A 22,323-nucleotide genomic window follows, 5' to 3' on the forward strand; every position below is an offset into this window, starting at 1 on the left:
GATGAAATAGACAGCACGTCAAACCGATAACGTGCGGATGTAAGGATCATTAGCTGCTCGTTATCTCACACGCAAATAAACCAGCCATTGTACAGCTCTTGAGCGCTCGTTAATCCCGCAACGATTATTAATTGCACTCTGGGGTTGATATTGGCCCAATTCCCGTATCATATCAAACGTGTATGAAAGTTACGCGTAAGAGGTGGTCGAAAATATTCATGTGGTTGAGGAAGTGGTCTACTTTGAAATCACTTCGAGGAGAAGTGGACTACAAAAGAGGGGATAAACAATATGGTAAAGAAGTCTTCTTATAATCTTAGTTCCTTGTTGGCTTTGACGTTAGTTAGTATTTGGGTCAAAAGGTCAAGTCAGGCTTATATGTGTTATGAAAAAAAAACTACTGCTAGCTGCAAAACCAGTGATTAGTCTAATTCGACCAATAACCGTCTTTGCATTCTCTGAGTCTTAATAATAATAACTCTACACTCTTTCCTTCTATTAAGTAAGCAACGTAGGTAATTAATTGCGGAATTAAATACCTACTTTGAATTAAAAATATAATTATAATTTGCCACGGACCAAGATGTCGGGCATTGGACTTGACTGCGCGTCTTGCCTCTTATCAACCTTATCAAAGGATTTAATAAATGTTTACTCTCACATTGATGACACATAAGAACTTAAAAAATATAGAAATCTAAATTCTATCATATTACATTATCAAAAGTATAGGTATCTCTCATTCACATACTGCAAAATTAATTAAATTATATTGATAAAAAATATTATTTGATCGGTAACTGACACAGGCAGGTGCTTACATATATTGCAATAATTAGTAGGAACGGCTAATTTATAAACGTTTTATTAGTAAATTGTTTATGTTAATAACTGCAAAGCTAACTAAGAATTGAATTTCTTGGAATAAAAACCTGATGATTAACACTTTTTATAGTTTTACAACATAAGCCTCTATTTTCATTGTATTATACTAACCCACACAATATGTACAGTTAAACGTGTAGTTAAACCACAGTTGAACATATTAATTTTATGGACACTTCCAAAATTCTACACCTATTTGTATTGACCCCTCCCAAAACTGGATTTTGGGTCAAACATTGACCTCTAGTAACATTATTTTTTGCATATCCAACGATGCCGTCAATATTTTGATTAGCATTTTAATTTTATTTCCAAATAAATCTTTATTGTTATTTTAATTTATTAAGATTGAATGTGGTTAATTAGTATAAAAACCAATTCGAATGAGTTTTCACAACTTTTACTTGATAATGTTATAAAAATTATACACTTAATTTGTTATTTGCATTCAAAAATGTGAAATATCGGATACGATAAATGCGTTTTACTACGTCATAGATTAAGATGAGTTCATCAATCAATCATGACATATTTTCGATCAGTAATTTTATTTTGAATTCTATTGTCAATTTCTTACCTCGATTTCTCAGCACTTGCCAAATGTTGGTCTCGAAGCGCTGGTAGGGTAAAAAGATTATGAGACATGTAGAGGCTCCTTAGGAGCAAAATATTTGACGATTTGTAAGCACTATTTAATAGTCTGTACAAATAAAGAAATTTTGACTTTGACTTTACCATTATTTATAATCATCATAATTTCAGGCACAGAATGTCCACTGCTAAACGTAGGCTTCCCCCAATGATTTCCAGATTGTCTGGCTGGCTGCCGGAATAGCAGATGAAGTGGCAATGGGCAGGGCACATAGAACGCAGAACAGCTGACAGCCGATGGGGCAGCAAGATTCTGGAATGGAAGTCATACACAGTAGGTTCCTGCTCAAAACTAAGATATTTCCTGTCAGACCTATAGCTGCTACAGATTGCGGTCATACAACTGCCTTGTTCTGCCTAAAAAAAATAACTCCACTAAAAGCAAACTTTTTTTTTATGCTAGACAAGGCAGGTATTTGACCGCAATCGCACCTGGTGTTAAGTGAGATGCAGTTTAGGATGGTACATATCTGCCCTACATACATACGTACATACTTGCAAACTAGTTCACTTACTAGGTACTAGCAACCAAATCTCACGGATGTTATCAATTTGTCTCTAAACATTTTAAGTTAAAACGTACACAGTCTTACGAATTCTTGAACGTAGGTTATTAACCACCTACGCACGTAACTGTGAAGATGTATCATGGTTAAGGTATTCTAAAGTTAATTGCACAAATCAACGATACTTGTATGTAGGCATTACAATGTCCGTTGAACTTATTAGCAAATTAATGTCATAGAAGCCAAACATTTTATGACACTCATTCGTATATTGACACAAATGACACATTCTAGGAAAGTGGTTTAGACCACTTTTACTCTTTCTATAAAACTTTGCTTTGGCCTTACGACAGATTATGTCGCGTCGTTTCAACCTTTGAGAGAAAATGTTGAAGGTTTCCCAAACTCAAATATTTTGTTTGTATACTCTGGGTTAATTTTATTAAGGTCGTGCGATATTGGCAGAACAGAAGAGCACACGAAGCGTACAAATGTTTCTAATACAGACAGATGTTAATCTATAAATGGGTTATAAATAAGTACCTACTTTCAAAAACTTGTGTATTAATTGACTAAGAGGAGAGAGACTAAGTATACAAATTATTATAATGTCATTTTACATAAAAACCTTGCAAATTAAGTTCAGGCATTTCTCAAGGGGTCCGGTCGTCGCTTCAGCGGTGTCTATGCTGAAAATTTGTCTGTGCACTGAAATAAAACAATACAAATTGCAAATTGCTTTTATACCAATTCAATGAAAGCATTGACTGTGTTGTTCTTTAATTAATTTATACTCATTGATTTTATTGCACTTTTATTAGATTGTGTATTTCGTCTGTGAGAGTCAATGTCAGTCTTCTTATAGCACTACAGGGTGACATTGAAATCGTTGGCATCCTTTTAAACTAAGACTACTCATGATACATAGCACATTCCCTGAATTCGAGACAAATCCAATGAGTTTTTTTGTCCTAATTTACTATTTATTTGTATTAGTGTGCTATTAAAAAGAGTTTAAAACGATTGCACAGTTAACAGCACATCAGACTATATATTGTTGTTGCAGAATAACACCTGATACATCGAAATAAGATGCCACAGTGTTAGGTTTGATCTACTGTAGTCTGTACAAGGTATTAATATTTAAAATTTTTACTCATTGGATTTGTCTCATATTCAGGGAATGTACTATTTACCATGAGTAGTCTTAGTTTGAAAGGATTCCAACGATTTAAATGTCACCCTGTGTAACAATACATGTTAGCATTAAGTTGTCGGATTAGCAAGCTGAAGTGGCAGTGGGCAGGGCACATAGTACGCAGAACTGACGGCTGATGGGGCAGCAAGGTTCTGGAATGGAGGCCGCGTACCGGAAAACGCAGCGTGAGACGTCCACCCACAAGGTGGACCGACGACCTGATAAAGGTAGCAATAAGGCGCTGAATGCAGGCCGCTACCAACCGTGCGATGTGGAAGTCATTGGGGAAGGCCTATGTTCAGCAGTGGACGTCCTGTGGCTGAAATGATGATGCTGATGATGATGATTAAGTTATCTAATTCTATTAAAGTATGTATTAGTTCTATTTTTGAGCAGCGCAGGACCGGTGGTTCTTGGAAATGTTGGAGTAGGCCTGTCTACCTATATTATCTAATTAACACGATTTAAAGATAAGTATAGGTATTGGAAACGTTTAATTTGCTTGTACAGGATTGATATCAGTATTGGAAACTACTGAAAACGTTCGGGAAGTCCCAATGAGTCGCGTAAATTCAGTTCAAAGATTCGCAACACATCAGTGTATCTTAGTACGGACAGTAGCTTCCCGGCGGTATGGGACAGCTGTTATTTTTCAAGCTTAAATCTTATGGAGTAGTAATAGTGATAACGGCCCTGTGATCCTAACCCTCAACGCACGGTGCGTTTTTTTTTCAGGTCTACTATCACCGTCTTTCGAGCATATTGTATCTCACTTTATGAGACGGAGAACAATTTGGAAACTACTGAAAACGTTCGGGAAGTCCCAATGAATCGCGAAAATTCAGTTCAAAGATTCGCAACACATAGTGTATCTTAGTGACAGCGGACAGTAGCTTCCGAGTGTTCTGCGCGTACGCACGTCTGTCGATGTCACAAGCGCGCGAAATATTCCGACATGTTCCGCGAATTGCAGTGATTAGTGAAGTGATGAGTGGGATCTAGTTTGTTTTGAGTGATATTTCTGGTGCCTTTCTACCATCATGAAAGCGTTTTTGTAAGTTTTTTTTTTGTTTTTACAAACAGTTTTTATTTTCAGGATTTTCATATTTTAACCGTCATGAAATCGTTTTTGCAAGTTGTTTGTTTATTTTTTGAAAAAAAAAAAAAAATTTTTATTTTAAAGGTCCATTATTTTTAAATCCTTTATTTTGAATAATTAATATTCGAAAAATTATTTTTTTATTGAAATGTAATTTACATTAGGTATGTTAAATTCAAGTGATGAGTGAATGAGATAATTGTGTTGGAAACAGTATTGAATTAAAACTTAAAGTAGGTACTTTTATTATCTAATAATATCTTAACTTTTTTATTACTTTAATTAATAAAGTAGTTAACATTAAGATAACAGTTTCTAAGTATCTGTAAATAAACGACAATTATACTGACATACACACCTAACTGAAACTTGAAAATAAGTTCAATAAACCCTACACATTTATTAATTAAATCACAAAAACAAAAGCGTTCTAACTCTTCATTTTATTGACATTCGATAGTACACAAATAAGAATAAAAGCCATATAAAACATCAAAGCATCTAAAGTCCCGAAATCCGAATACCATCCAATAACCGTCAGTGTCAATGTGGAGCTGAAGCTGTTTGCATTATACTAAAAATTTATAAGGTTACGTGACAACATGCAATACCGGGCTTAGGGCTTTGTTATACATACGGGCCTTGAAAAAGGCGAGCATGTGCGCACAAAAATTTAAAATCTCCTGTGTAACACAAAACTACGAATCCATTTCAACACAGCATACTAAAATATCTAATTACTCATATCTCACTGATATAATTAATGTGAAAGTTTGCGAGGATGTTTGTCACTCTTTAACGAATAAACTAGGTACGGTTCTATATTGGCTCACATAAAATTCTAAATCCTATTCTTTGTCTTACTACCGATTTGTGTTCATAATAATCTCTCTTCATAATTTTATTTTTCATACTTATTTATTCATACATTTTTATTACTACCATCGGAGCTCATAACAGTTAGTGATCATAATTTTTTTATCAATACTGTTACTACCAAGAACCATTTAAAATACATAATTTTTATTTTCAGATCTTTTTTCTTCATAACATTCATTGATCATATTGTTTTAATTAACAATGTTGTTACTAAGAACATACTTCAACTCATAATGTTGTTGTTCAGAATAATTTACTTTATCTTTACAGACATACTCGTATCTTTAAAAAAATCATATATAATTTAATAGAGTAGATAAGCATGCAGCATGCATTGGTATCTCCTCGTCTCCGGCGCTGCGGGATGTGCAGCCCTTCCGCCCTTGCGTAACGAGGCTCAGGCACCCACGCTTGCTTCCGCAGCTTCGGCTTTTTGGATCGCCATCGGCGCCTTCGGCGCCTCGGCGACCAGCCTCAGCCGCTCCAGCTCACCCGGGCGCCTGAGCCTCGTTACAGCGGGCGAGGGCTGCCCTCCCTCCGCGCCTCCGGCTTTTAAATTACACTCTAGGGGTAGGGCAGACAAGACTACGTGGAGTCGGTTTTGCAGCGATTCGTTTCTGTCACGTTAGTTTTGTGGCACAAAATATTGCCTGTTTTGGACCATTTCAAATTAATTTAATGTTAAAATACGATTTAATACGAATATAGACATCATGATTTTCAATAATATGGATAAATACACTTATGAGTAATAAATTTATGAAAACAAATATTAGGATACATCACATTTATGAATATTATAGTTATTTATTCGAATGATTATGAGTTTCGATCATTAGTATAGAAAAATATATGAAAACAAATATTAGTAAAAAGGTAAAAACTAAGTGATATTATGAATATCAATGATTATGTTTTTAAATATGTAGGTTTTAATTTTTTTATGAAGAATGATCATTATGGTATCAAATTGTATGAGAAATATTTTCGGACCTCCAATGATAGGAATTGAAAAGTTATGTAAGAAAATGCGCTACCCTAGGTACTGAACAGATTTTGATGAAACGAAATTTCATCAAAATCTTTAGTGAGTACGAGTAGCTATTTAAATACAGTAGTGCTTCATGTAAATATTGTGTTCGGATATTAATATACTTGTTTTAGTTTGAGAAAAACAATGACGAGTATGTACTATTACAATACCATAATAATCTATCATGTAATGACCTATGACCTGTTATCACATATTATTATTGAAAAAGCATTGCTCGATCTTTGGCAGTGACACAAAAAACCAGTTAGTCACACTCTTCCTACAAGCTAATAATATTATGTAAATTGATTACATATTTACTTAATGCTATCTCGCGTTTAAAAACAATCACTCTTTTACATTCAGAAAATGAGTGAGGTTTGTTCACCGGTCTTTAACCCCGTGTGTAGTTCATGTGTTAAGAAAATTTTACCTATATGACTAAGAATTTTCAATATTGGACATGTATTGGCGGCGGCGATGAATATTATTGTCGTAATACGTGACTTTACCTGGATTTTGGAGCCTGAGTGTACAAAATATGAGATCGATTTTCAGATGAGCAAAATTTTTGGAGTAGATTTTGGACGCACACCAAGAATAACAAAAATCTGAAACGATATAAAAATTTAATATAAACCAAAGATAGGAAATGATAATCTCCTTGTAGTAAATATGAAGCGAAATGTTAGTCGATATTTTTTTTTATAAAATGGGACTTATCTTATATACAGGGTGTTAGGTAAATGGGTATATGAGCCGACACTAGCCCATGTTATCATGGTCATATAAATGGTATGGTAAAGTCAGAAATTTGATATCATCATTTTATTTTTTTTAATTTTCATACAAAATAAATTTAATAAAATCCGATTTGTATGAAAATTAAAATAATTATAATGAAGATATCAATTTTCTGACTTCACCATACTATTTATATGACCATGACATGAGCTAGTGTCGGCTCATATACCCATTTACCTAACACCCTGTATAAAAGAAAGTCGTGTTAGTTACACCACTTATAACTCAAGAACGGCTGAACCGATTTAGCTGAAAATTGTCAGGGAGGTAGTTTAGAGCGAGGAGAAGGACATAGGATACTTTTTATCCCGTTCGAAATAAAAAAAAATCTGCTTATTTATTGCCATTAAGGCGGAACAAAGTTCGCCGGGTCAGCTAGTTCGTAATAAAAACGACTGAATAACAGCAGCTTATGTTTAGTCTGACTCTGATATAAAAATAACTATGATCTCTATACTATTTATTATACAATAGGCGATAGAATTAAACTGTGACTTATTTTATCGATGAATTTGCATTTGATTTGCATATTGAGAGAAATAATGTAATTTTACTACCGATTTATTCAAATCTCTTCCAATTTATAAAATGTGACCCGTATCTTTATTATCTATGCCATTATTTATCAACATGTCAATAACATATTAAAACAAATCTTTGACATAAAGAAGCGACCAAATACCTATTAAAAATAGAAGTAGTAAAGACACATTCTAATATTATAAAGATGAAAGATTTGATTGTTTGTATAGACTCCGAAACTACCTGACTGATTTGGAAAATTCCTTCACCATTATACTTCTAAAATTATCGCTAATGACTTTTTTATGCTATACAATGGATGAACAAATACATTTGGTGATAGACCGAAATTAACGCAGGCGAAGCCGTGGGCAAAGCTAGTGCGATAATATAAATATTAAGCCCAATGTAACCCACTAGACTACAAGTTTGACAACTCTTACACAAGTATTGTTATCAGAAATATTTTACACAAATTAGGTATTAAGTGGTTTTAGAATAGTGTTTTAAATATTCCATATTATTGTGTGGTCACAAGTAACCAATCTAATAAAATGTAACAATATTTACAAGCGGCTGCTATAAAGCTTCTGGTTTCTGCCAAGAGTGCAACACGACGAGAGCGTGGGTGACCTTTTCATACAAATTGACAGCTGTCAGCGTGTATAATTAACCGGTGTGTCAACAATCAAAAATTATATGAAAAGTTTAAGGCTTAACATGCAAATTCTTATGAGGGGGCTTACACGGATACAGAATACACATAGCGTGAAAAGTTAAATTATGTAGTTTATACAGGGTGTTAGGTAAATGGGTATATGAGCCGACACTAGCCCATGTTAACATGGTCATAGAAATGGTATGGTGAAGTCAGAAATTTGATATCATCTTCTTCAAACAATTTTTTTTTTATAAAATCCAATTTGTATGAAAATTAAAATAATTAAAATGAAGATATCAATTTTCTGACTTCACCATACCATTTATATGACCATGTTAACATGGGCTAGTGTCGGCTCATATACCCATTTACCTAACACCCTGTATACATAAAATAATTATACACAGTAAATAAACTAAAGCTTTATTTTGAAGTTTTATATCGAACAAATATTTTCATTTTATTTCAAGTATTTTGAGCGCCGGCAGTTTTATGACCCAGGACAAATGAAGTGCCTACCTATATTTTTTGTTAACTGCAATTCATTTTCGAACAATTGTATGCAGATTTTGTAAATCTGGCATGTATGAAAAAATACAAAACAATGTAAATTGAAACATCTAAACATATTAATGACATTGAAATACCTACTCTAAGATTCGAACCATTAAAATTAGTAGTATAAGTATATCAAAACTCAAATTATAATAAAAAAATCTTGCGGCACGGCACAGGACTTTCTTAAAAAAAAAATTAAATATATTTTTGTGTAAATCATGACTGTGTACTTACTTAATCAAAATTAAGTTAATAAGCACATGTTTCAATGTACTTTATTATGTAAACCACTCCAGTCCGAAGCAATTTGAGAAGTTTATTTTATATTTTACCAACCTACCTATCTATAAAATATGTTGCCAATTAAGCCTTGCCATTCAGACACATGAGACAGTTACATTTTATGTCACAGCACAAATCACATAGGTACGACTTTAACGACATAGGTCGTTATCTACTGTGTAATCCATTCGCAAGAATTATTCCATCTGATACACTGGCTTTTGTGAAAAATAAACAAATGTCTATAATAACAATTTAAATAAAATACTCTCTATGTTACGCGCGCAATGTATATTTTAATATTTTTAGGGACCCGCTGAAAACGCACACAAAAAACATTTTCATTGGGTGTGGTAATACTAGAATGTTGCACACCAAAAATCCTCATTTTATTCTAGCTAGACCATAGACAAAATACAAAATCTTTAAAATTAGTTGGATCAAGTTTTGGATAACCTGTTCACCACACCGTACATTTATCTCTATTTAATTTTGTGTAGTTAAACTGTAGGATATTACCAAATGTACCATAATTCTAGGTCAATCAATAGTGCAAAATAAATGCAAAACGTTTTATCCACCTAAAATAAAACTTATTTATTTTGGGTTCTCCAAGCAAATGAAGCAGGAATCCGTTGTAATTATCGCTGATTTAACCATTTGCCATTTATTATAACCATTTGATAGATAACGTCAATCAATGAATGACCCGAATCACCCATCGATCTAGGAATTCTCTAGTGCTTACATCTCTATTGCTTATATCTAATTTGTCGGCAATTCTAAACAAACATTAAATACGCTAATTTGATAAAATAATCTGTATCTAGGTATTATTATTACCGAATCTTATTTACACTTTAATTTATTTAAATGGTTTCGTATCCGTAAGTTAAAAAAATGATCCCATAAGATCGCGGTCGGTCACTTGTTTCCATTTTTGTCGTCCATCATAGTAAGATTATTTTTATGTAAATGTTTTTTTAGAAGTTATTTTAATATGAATTCACATAAAGATGAAAATAGCCTGTGAAAGTTATCTTGTATGTAACTTTAGTTAGTCATGTAGAATAAAAATTTTAACAAACATGTTCATCGAAATAATGTTCTGCTTGAACCAAATAAAATCTAAAAATAATAATGACTCATATCAATCACCAGTTAGTGCTAAGTTTGTTTACATACGTCAAATGCTTTATCACTTATCATTTAGGTATGTATTTCCGTTGCTAAGGTACAGTTCAATTTCTTCATAGATATAAGTATCTTCATACTTGACCATCATTGATCTAAGTATTTATTTCAATATCATGTTCATTCCACCAATATCTGCGGACGTGTCCATTCATAACTCTCATAAGTGGGGTCACGATCAACTTGACCGATAATAAATAAGTAGATAAACGTGCCGCCATCCATCTTCAGTAGTATTTGCAATGGCTAATCTATTTGGCTCGCCGAATGTTTGCACGAAAAAAACAATTTGGGTTATATATACAATGTTCACCTGATACACGTCACGTATAGTGTTGAAAATGACTAAAGCGGCTTAATTTGACTGACCGTCATTTACAGTCTTTGTAATTGTTTGTAATTGTAATTGGTCTAATCTAAGTGTAATGACTAGTTTTGACAGTGGTCAAAAACGGTCATTTTCGGTCAATTTGATTTCAGTAATAATATAGTTTAGTACTTTTTTTAGTATTTCTTAGATTTTGTGATGGATAAAAGTCTACAAATTGAAATAAAAAGTGGTTTGTAATTATTTATTATAGTTAAACATTTTACAGTGAGTCTAAAACTTCTAAATTGAAACAGAAAGTGTTTTGTAATGATTTCTTTCCCTACGTAAGTGCCCCGCACCCCGTTCACGTGCATTATAGGTGAAAAATGACAACGTCGCATCGCCGTGCACACATATTTAAAATTGCATATAAATTGAGTACCTAAATAAAAAAATATTCGGTGGTAGTACAGTAAAATTTGATTCAAATTGACTGAATTTGACAGTAAATGACCATCGTGACCGGTCAGATTTAGTCAATTTACATCTCTAGTCACGCACATCGTAACTGTTAATTTATCACTCATGATAGTGGGTTTGCCAAATGCTTACCAATATTGGAATTAGGTTGTCCAAATACCTAGACTTTTCTGAACCTAATGTATAAACATTACCTACCTCTATAAAGAGGTTTCAATTAGCTCTCGAAACTATATCAATATTAATTTATCCCAATTGATTTTGAATTAGAAAGAAAATAAAAACTTAAATGTAACTTTCAAGAAGCGAAATAATATAGGTAAAGAAATTGTTAAAAAACATAAGTAGAAAAAAATAAACTACTTAAATGAAATAAAACAGTTGGATCTCAAGAGCAATACAGCGTTATTATTAAGAATTGGAGCTTATTATAAAGATATTCCTGAATCATGGGAATTTAAAAATAATTTATGGAGATTGAAGATCTGTCGAAGAAAGTTCTCATACACAAAATTACACCCATTACCCAGTACACAGTTACAACCTGTACCATATAAGGGACGCAGAACCTGTCTCGGAACACGACAAAATGTATGGGATACAAGAACAAAATTTATTTTGAGATCCTTGGAAATAGTATGAACGTGTTCCCGACTTGTTACTTGTTTTACTTTATGATCCAGGAAACGTTTACTTCTTAACTAATGTCCTCCTTATATGTTTAGACTGTTCTAAGACGAGCTCTACAGGGTGGAAACGCTAAGTGATCTCACTCGATTATTTCTAAACTACACAAGATATCCAAAAACTGATTACTGATCCTAAAAGTGCTTCACGAGCTCTATCCAACGGTACTAATAATAGGTTACAAAATAAACTGAATCTATCTGAAAATTCAATGTTTCCAGCCTCCATACATTTAGTAAAACCACATAATATTAAAAACTATACAAGATATCCAAAAACTGGTAACTGATCCTGAAAGTGCTTCACGAGCTCTATTCAACGGTACCAATAATAAGTTATAAAATAAAATGGATCTATCCGAAAATTCAATGTTTCCAGCTTTCATACATTTAGTACTGCCACAGTCATGGCACGCATGTCTTGATAATATTATAGCATGTAAAGCCTAAAACCAATGTTTTCCATGAATAATTTTAAATTACAATGCAATTTACGAGTTAATTTGAAGTGTTTATTATTTAAAATAAAAAAAATTACACTTCTAATATTGTGTGGCTGGCATAGTGGCATACATTTAGTATGGAGGCTGAAAACATTGAATTTTCGGATAGATCCAGTTAATTCTGTAACCTATTACTGATATCGTTTGAAAGAGCTCGTGAAGCACTTTCAGGATCAGTAATCAGTTTTTCGATATCTTGTATAATTTAGAATTAATCGCGTGAGATCACTTAACGTTTCCACCCGTATATCTATACTCAACGCAAAGGCGGGGCCATAAGTAATTTTTGAATCAGAAATGCACACTCGCCTATATTGTATTATTAAAAACGAATGAGTGCGAAAGAAAATTACACCACCTGCCACGAGTGAAATGTCAATAAGTTCCATACACTACAAGTTACCATTAATATCTGAACATTCATTACTTCATTAATATGATGCCTTGACAATGAAATTCATACATATTGATTTCTGATATTTAATATCATTCAAGGAGCAACTGATTCACTCTATATGGGTCAGTTATGACGTGATTATTATGAAGTAGTGTGATAATTATAACTTATGCCTTTCATTTGTTCTAATTTATTGGCAATGATGTAACATAATATCACAGACTAGGAGCAGTAATTCCCACTGATAATAATGAAAAGTGGATGATGATTGAAATAACAAGAATATCAAGAAAGACTTGAAAATTATTATGATATAAATAATTAATATACTTATTCTTATAATGTTATAGGTCAAGCTGATACAGTATCAAGTTCGTGCGTCAAAATTACTTTTACCTTATTAGTAGAAATATTGGGCACAAGGAAAAACCCCTTTATCTTATAAGACCTGTAATGTTTTTCAACCAATAAAATCTAGAACTAAAAAAGTAAAACCAAATCTTTGATTCAGTACTTTGGTTTGGACATAAAAATAAACAATAGTTATCTTTATCTTGGTTATAATAGGAGTGATTTTGCAACAAAAAAGATACATTTTGAGCTTGCACAAAATTGGCACTATATTTGCGGAGTTCATTCACTGCCAGTCTATCAATCTTGCACTCGGTGTCGTGTTGTCACCAAACAAAATTTCTGGCACTTTCAACCGAACTTCACCCTTGGATATATGGGTAGTTCTACTCACGGTGGAATTATTTAGGACCATAAAATGAATGTCCAGTTTTTGTTAGTAATCAGTATAAACAGTGACTAAAGACCGAGAATATACTACAACATATCCAATTTTTAACGGGCCAGACAAAATTATGATAAAAATTGATTTTATAGCGGTTTTTCTATTTTCGATGGACAGGGAAGTGAGAACAATTATACAGGANTATGTAAGAAGAATTATTTTGGCTTGAACATTTTCACTAATGTTAACACCTTCGGAGATTTCCTCAGATACTTGCTAACCGCTTGACCCAGTTGTAGCTGAAAAATTTATAAGAAAGTCGAAATACCTTTGTTCAATATTGTTGTAGTGAATTGTTGGTCCTTGATCTGTATCTATCAAATTAGCTGGTTTGATAATGATGACGTAATAATGGAAAAGGATTATGTTTGAGATACAAAAATTAAAAGGCACACAATATTATTATAAGGTTTTGTGCCATAAAGGTTCCTGTTCAGTATAAGGCATAAGTGATAAAATCATCCCTGATAGACGTAAAATCCTTATTTTAGTGTCATTTATGTAAACAAAAGGGGTCATGGAAATTCGTACACCAATAAAAATAGTATACCAATAATACAAGTGAATGAAATTTTGACATAATACATTTGTTACGAATCGCGCGCGAACGAACGAAAAAATAAATAAAAATATTTCTAAAAAATCACAGTAACACGACGCGAGCTTTTACAAAATTGAAAAAAGAATAAAAGAAAGCACCATGCGTGTACGCACTGTCGCTTGTCTATCACTCCGTCCATTGACAAAGTGACAAAGGAACACTAACCTACCTGGGCACAAGCCAATTTTCTCGCCTGGCATAAAATGAGCAGATTATTTAACAAGGACTTTGGCCATTATTTGTCAAAGTCTGTTTGTATTTAAAGCTTTAGGAGCATTATTAGTCATTGACTGAGGTAACAATTAATAATTTTAATGCACTACACATTTACAGCAGTTTTCCATTTATATTGGACAATCGTTGTTTAAGATTAGCAATGCGCTATTCACATTGAAAGTTCTTATTTTAGTCAACTTTGAAAGTAGTTTATATTTTGTCATCACATTATGTTATCAATATTTAAGAATCAAACGAACTTACCTGTGATGTTTGATATCTAATTATACGAGTGTCTTGACCGAAGATGATTACGTTTTACATGCAGCAGTACCTGGGATGATGCCGTCCTTATCACACTTTTAGAGAATATTTATTTAAAAATATAAGTTTTAAATATAATAAAGTACGTGTTTTGACTCCTCAGCACCGTAGTACATTCCGCGGTCCGCCATATTTCTTGTCATTATTTTAGAGCAAATTTTTTCGATCGGTNAAGTTATTTTTATTGAAAAAGTACGTGTGAGTCGGACGGACACCAACACAAGAAAAATGACAAGAAATATGGCGGACCGCGGAATGTACTACGGTGCTGAGGAGTCAAAACACGTACTTTATTATATTTAAAACTTATATTTTTAAATAAATATTCTCTAAAAGTGTGATAAGGACGGCATCATCCCAGGTACTGCTGCATGTAAAACGTAATCATCTTCGGGAGAGATACGAAGTATAATGTTAATCTAGTAGTCCAGTAATTTTATTTCAGTTCCCCCTTCCCCATTGTGGGTTTAATATATAATTAAATCAGCAGCAAGTACAACATATTTTATATGTCATCAATTCCCAAAGCCAACCAATACGACATCGAACCATACATTACATACAATTTGTATGTACACAGCAACCGCATCCTGGCATAAATATTACCCATTCAATAATCTGGAAAGACCCTTGCTCATTTGGAGGGTTGCCAATATCTTTTAAAACAAAATTGCCAGTGTGCTGTGACGAACCGTTATTGCTGTTTTTTTTTATATTTGTCTTATTTTGCTTAGAAAAAGGAATTCCATGTCACCAACTTGTCATCAAGGTATATTTAGTTAGTTCTAAATAACTTTAATTATGGTTATTATTATTTTCCTTAACTGAAGTGACGCAACATATTATTGATTCTTACGGTGTCTGTAGACTGTTCATCAGACGAGAATAAATGAATCATCAAAATAATAAATTAGATGAAAATTGAGTAAATTATTGTATGTATATGGTCTACCTAAATAAACATAAAAAAATTAAGAGATGTAAGTAAAAAAACATTTATTTAGGTACTAAATACACTACATGATGTGCCTAATCCAATAGATTTCATTCATATTATTACTCGTATTTCCTAAAATTATCGAACAAAAACTGGCTATAATCAATTTTAATAAAACTGCACTGGCCCTGAACTTGATAATATCAAAACCAGTCCAGTAAAAACCAGCTCGATTCGTATTGGTTATTTATAAAATACTAATAATTTCTGGTATAATTGACCTTTGACCCCGTTTGGAGACATTTTGAAAATGTAAAATAGAAGCTTATTAGAAAATTTCGTGTTTGGTAGCAAATTGTGTTCTGCATTATCAAAATAGAGTTGTCATCTCGCGTTTCAAATATCTGATATTGTAAACTTGCTTTCAGTTTTGGCAATAAATGATTAACTTTTGCCCGCGGCTTCGCTTCGAAAAATGGCAAAAATAAAGATAAATAGACAGAGTTCCTTTCGCATTCAAAGTATTAATTAGGATTGGATCAGAAACTGTCCAGCTGACACCAATACATTGTATTACATAATAATATGCTATTACATTAATTATCTTTTCTAATCAAATGTATTTGAAAAGTGAAATTTTAGTCACGATTGTCGTCTGACAACCAAATTTAAATAATATTCACGTACGGACGCGGAAATTCGGCCAATAAGCATAAATTTTGAGTGCAAGGCCCTTTATAGCGAAACGGGTTTACTTCGAAATTGGATTCTTAAGATTCCCTGAGATATTGTTAGTACCACTAAATTGCATTTTCACTTAGAATATTGCTAGGGTTTAACAGACAATTCTCGGTATTAAATTTTGAAAACTGGACTTTTTAAATTCACAAACTTTTTTCGGGCATTTGGGGAACAATAAATGATTCGGAAAGTCTCTCTACCATTATTTAAGACTGCAGATTGTAGATCGTATTATAACACTTTTGATTTAGACTGCTGTTTAAAATATTAAAATGCAATAGTGATAAAACCTTATCCAATTGTGATCAAGATTATTTCATAATGACCAAGGGTCTGGTATTTGACAGTGTGAGTAATGAAGTCACGAGTGTAAGACATGACTCAGGTCTCAGGCACCCGTATTCACAAACATTACTATGAGGTCTTACAGTGCGCGTGGACGCATAAGGTGACACAATCCAATCACAGAGCTCTATTCAATGCTGTGCGTTCGATTTGCTGCTTCACTTAAGCAAGCATCGTTTGTGAATACGGGCGATATTATATTATACAATGTTAACATACCTAAGCCTAGTTTATCATTATCAAAGCCATCAGTCATAGATAGTTTAACAATGGTGAAAGTTGAAAGGATTTGCCATTTAGATGTATTAGATGAAGGTCAAAAGTAAATATCGACTTTAACAGCAGAAACATATTACGTGTATTTGAATTGTTAATGTATACAGGATGTCTCAAAATTAGCACGTCAAAGCACCGGAGGTAGATGGGTCCAAAATACATCTCTAACAAATTGTAGGTATGTGTAAAAAAAATAACAAAATTTGGTCATATCTCTAAAATCATGTAATTATGAGTCATTATAGGCTTCTTCCGATGTCAGTGTGACGTGCTAATTTTTGGACACCCTGTATACTTGGACTTTTTTTTCATATGAATGAAATGAAATATTACTATAAAAGACATAAAATTGATCAATTTCAATAGTAATTATAAACCCGCTAGAAGCTTCTTCGGCCACTTATTCAAATTACAGTAAGATTCAAAATCTTCATCCAAAACCGGTAGCAAAAACAAAAAAAAAACAACCATTATAATAATAATATTTATTTCTGGTTCGCTTTGCTAAAGCCCGTGGCAACTCAAAACCTGTATCAGATGGGTCACCAGGTCTCTACCTACTGGGAACAACCTTTCCTACATATAAATACCCCGCTGTGTTTGTCTGTCGTGTTGTGTGTGTCTGTTTAGACTAATGATAGGTGTATTAAAAAAAATACTGTCGATATGGCTTATGTAGACAATTACAGAAATAAAGACAATACAAATAATTTGGTAGAGCAAAAAGCAATGAGACATGTAAAGGCTCCTGAGCAAAATAATTAGTTTTGCAAGTACAGTCATCGTCAAATATTTCGTAGCACACAAAGTGACCAAAAAGGCAACAACTTTTTATTTCAATTGTAACACATACGTGTTGTGAACTTATTGGTTACTTTGGGTGTCACGAGCTATTTGACGCTGACTGTACCTACTAATTTCATTATGTACAATTAAAACAAGTAAAAATATTAAACACCAGGAAGTTTTGGATTCTAATCCCAGCAGGAGTTAATTTTAAAGTCGATATCAATGCCAAAGACAAAAATAGTAAATACATTTAATAAACCGATCAGCAGAAAATACAAATTACTCCTCAATGGTTCCCATAGTATCAATGGAAAAGCAGTGTTAAAAGCGTGTATTAAATTAAATATTGGCTTAATCCCAAAGCTATTTTCTTAGATTTGTCACCGATCTCTTAGTAGATAGTATTTTTATCATCTGCCTACGTTTGCTGGCTAGAACCCGCACAGTTATTTATTATCAGCCTAAATCGATTTGTTCTTGTTAAACTAGGAAGATATAAAAGCTTGCATAATCTATCAATGTTAGACAACACAATACTACATTAGAGTCTAGATCTTTTCTCATTTTCCTACTACCTATGTATGTTGCAATTGCTAAGTAGGAGAGGAAAATATTAACGCCCATATTCACAAACATTACTATGAGGTCTCACAGTGCGCGCGGACGCACATGGTGATACACGAACCAATCACAGAGCTCTATTCAACGCAGTGCGTTCAATTTGCTGCTTTGCTTAGGCAAACATCGTTTGTGAATACGGACGTATGATTGTTAGTCATGAATGTACATATTTACTTGGTTGATATCAAATAAGATAGTAAGACCCCGTGTCTTAACGCGACGTTTATTGATTGATATCATTACGTTGCAGCGTTGGTACCTATCTCTTTTTGATAGAGTCGTTGGGATGTTTTAATTTTAGCGTAAAAACTCCGTTTTCTATAGCGAATAATATATTTTAGAATTTTACGTATCAATGTACTTCTTTTAGAGCCATATTTTTGTTTTCATCTCACGACAAAATCGGTCCCAACAACACAAACTTTTTGTTTTCTTATAATTCCTATATCTTTCCTTGGGATTTCCTCGACAGTTTCTTACGAAAGTTATCATTCTTGAAACGTTCAAAAATTACCTTTTTTATACTTATTTTTTTTTATGTGACTTATAATACTAATTATTGTGTGTTATCAACTATGCCTTTTAATGAGCTGATTTCATTTGTTATGAATACGATCCATAATATTTATTCTAGCCATCGCTTGCTAATCCAGTGCTATCTGTCAAACGTGTTAAAAGCATACACAATGCAAGCAACAATGTACTATGTTTGCATAAAGTATATGCTGATAAATGAATAGTATGTGTTACTAATACTGTGATTCAACGCCACATGATAGGGCACACGTGACTAAAGGGTGGTGGGAAAATATTTTTTAAAGTAGTGATTGATGTGAGGAAGTAAAGGAAAAATGAATAGATGCAGAATATGTAAGGCGATTACAGTGGCAGTTTTGTGCTAAAAAAATGTAAAAATCCAAATTTTATATGATTTATGAAATAATGTAGAGCAAACTATGTTAATATTGATTCTTATTATTTTCTCTGTACGTAAATAGTCGGTAACGAGCAACGAGCTTGTGTTTACATTTTTTATCATGAAAAGTTTACACAGACTTTTATCGGTAGTAATTTTCTAAGAATTTTCTATATTTAATACTGTACTAATCTAAAGATATTTAACAATTTATTTGCTTTGAAAATTCGCCAGTTCGGAACAATTACATATTATGTTTCAATTTGAAGGGCATGAATCACTATGATCTGTATGAGCGGTTCAAAAAAAAAAAGAAAAGTTACAGCTAAATGATAGAATAATAGCTTAGTTTTTGTGTATCTCTCTCAATAACATAAGACAAGGGAAATAATGAAAGTGGCTTTATAATAAAGGGTTCTGGGCTCTTTCTGTGAATTATTCGTTCACTTAGTGCTTACGTCAAATTGGTTTTCTATTTATATTAAAGAAATTACTCGAAGCACAGTTCAAGGTAACACATCAAAGCCGCTCGTAGGGTCAAAGGTTAGGTGAAAGTTCGCCCTCTTCGCAAAATAACTGTTGTTTTTAGGTAGCCTTTGAATTAAACGAAGCATTCAGCAGTCATTAACTTCAGACCTTTAATTACTTGCCAAAACAAGCAATAAAGTTTATTTACATGTATTGTTATTATAATAGAAAGATTTTCTGAAAACTATATTTTCTAAATACTCAGAGACACCGAGTAGTTCACGGCTTATAATAAAATTCAGATTTGAATTTTGATTTGTTTTATTTGTTAACTACAGTTTGATTCTAATTAGGTTTTACTCTAGCTATCAAATCGTACAGTCAGCGTCAAATAGCTTCGAATAGCGTCAAATAGTTAGACCCCCAAAGTTGCCAATTACTTATGGTCGCAACACGTCATAATTGGAATAAGGTTGTGTGGTCAACTTTTTGGCCACTTTGGGTATCACCACAGAATAATAATAAGTACTACGTACAGAAGTTTTACTTCGCGAAGGTATTTAAAAAAATGTATGCTCAATGTCACTAACAATATGGTGTAATTTAGCCTGTCTCAAGAGTCAAGCACCATTTTGTTGACAAACGTCAGTGATCGGCACTGCGCCGAAGCCATAGGGCTGACTTCGGTAAAATGATGTGTGACGTGAGGTGCCAAACTGCAGAAAATGACGGAGGAAATACATGATTAAGCATGAATTATCCCAACTAATATTATAAATGCGAAAGTAACTCTGTCTGTCTGTCTGTCTGTCTGTCTGTCTATTACGCTTTCCCGCTTAAACCTCGCAACCGATTTTGATGAAATTTGGCATAGAGATAGTTTGAGTCCCGGGAAAGAACATAGGATAGTTTTTATCCCGGTTTTTGAAACAGGGACGCGCGCGATAAAGTTTTTCTGTGACAGACAAAAATCCACGCGGGCGAAGCCGCGGGCGGAAAGCTAGTCATGAATAATATTAACTACTTATTTACCTCTCAGTGTCTTGAGGCAACTTAAAAAAGTACATTCTGTGTTTTTATTATTATTTAGGCAGTTAAATACACCACAGTATTTAGTACACCATTTTCTTTATTTTCTTCCATCATACACAAGAATACGCGTGCGTTAGTCAATGTTCGCTCGTATGTGAGGCCTTGTCGAATAGTATCCTGTAAGTGGGCCATCGTGAGTGTTTTGTTTTTGATGTAAACTCGCGGAGATGAACAGGCCTGGTATCACGAACTATTTGACCTACTATTTACTTTACCTACTGTCTGTCGATTCAACTACGTCACAACGTCACACGTCTGAATATAGATTTGCAGAAATGTACAGACATGCATGTATGAGACATTTTGCAATACACTGCAATTTTGTGACTCGACAACTTTAGCCGCAAACGCAGCGTTTTGTCCGTGACAAAAGACAAAAATAAATTTGCTAGATGTAGTGTTATTAATAATAGCATAAAACAAAGTGATGTACAGTCAAACAGTACATCGGATTTTTAGTTGCAATTTCATACCTATTACGACTAGTTAAGAGACATCAGTTTTAGCTGATCTGTACTGAAAATGCTTTGTGATGTCATTTCTTTAGTACAAAGATGTAAGATACAGTCCTCATTATTAATCAGTTTAGCTTTGTCTAAGTTTACATTTAAATATTTACTAAACATGTTGATTTTTCAGTAAAAAGGTAATTTTAATTTTGTCTGCATCACAATAATTGAATGCTTTTATATCAGTGACGTCATTTGTGATTACGAGAATAATGTTTCTATGGTAAACTCCACAATGTTAATACTCTAGTCTACATTGGTTTGTTATGCTTACCTACTTCTATTCGATATTATGCATTTGTTGTATATTTGAGAAATTACTTTAATGTCCCACTGATGTTTTACATGTATGATTTATTGAAAAGAAAATTGTAACTTAGAATAATAAATAGAATCGAAACAGAAAAGTTTTCACATAACAATGAACAAAAAATACGCGCTACAATTTACATCGAGTTCGTAGAAAAACATTATAATATTTATCTTGCCTACCATTTGGTTTTATAACCATAACAATTGTGATTTTCATAGAATTCATGATTTTCAATTTGCAGAATCTAAATTTCATATTTTTTGTTACAATACACTATAAATTCACTTTGTACGGATTTATATAAAACATTTAACTACGTTGTATTAGGGCTTACTTTAGACAAATCTTAAAATACTTAGTAAATTGTAAAGCCGGGGCTTGACAAGGGTCAGACTCATACGAAAATGGATTTCAAACCGAACGGTTTTTATAATGCGGAGTGTTTTAAATAAGCCTAATGGACCAATATGGCTTAAACGTGAATATTTCGTGACATTTAAATGTTTTAAGCTGGGTTGCACCATCGTCATCTTCATCATCATCATTTCAGCCATAGGACGTCCACTGCTGAACATAGGCCTCCCTCAATATACCTCTATTATTTCGCTTACTAATTATGTCTGTGCTGGATGCTGGTATTGCTAAATATTATAACTAATTATCCTGGTATTACTAAATATAATCTTACCAATCAGACAAAGGAATTCCCCAGTACCGGTACATTCAAACAG

General features: G+C 33.0%; 1 protein-coding gene across 5 annotated transcripts in view; it reads left to right on the plus strand.

Annotated features, from left to right (window-relative positions):
- Positions 1–4,146: 4,146 nt before the first annotated feature.
- LOC114350424 (collagen alpha-1(XXV) chain) overlaps positions 4,147–22,323 on the plus strand; it is a 93,506-nt gene continuing 75,329 nt past the window's right edge. For all 5 annotated transcript variants that reach the window (XM_028301231.1, XM_028301233.1, XM_028301235.1 and 2 more), the window contains exon 1: positions 4,147–4,294. In XM_028301231.1, coding sequence (XP_028157032.1) covers positions 4,281–4,294 — 14 coding nt within the window. In that variant the 5' untranslated portion in view covers positions 4,147–4,280. The remainder of the gene's footprint in view (positions 4,295–22,323) is intronic.

Source organism: Ostrinia furnacalis, unplaced genomic scaffold, assembly GCF_004193835.3.
Source record: "Ostrinia furnacalis isolate ACB-3 unplaced genomic scaffold, ASM419383v2 OfSCF0890, whole genome shotgun sequence".
Lineage (NCBI taxonomy): Eukaryota > Metazoa > Arthropoda > Insecta > Lepidoptera > Crambidae > Ostrinia > Ostrinia furnacalis.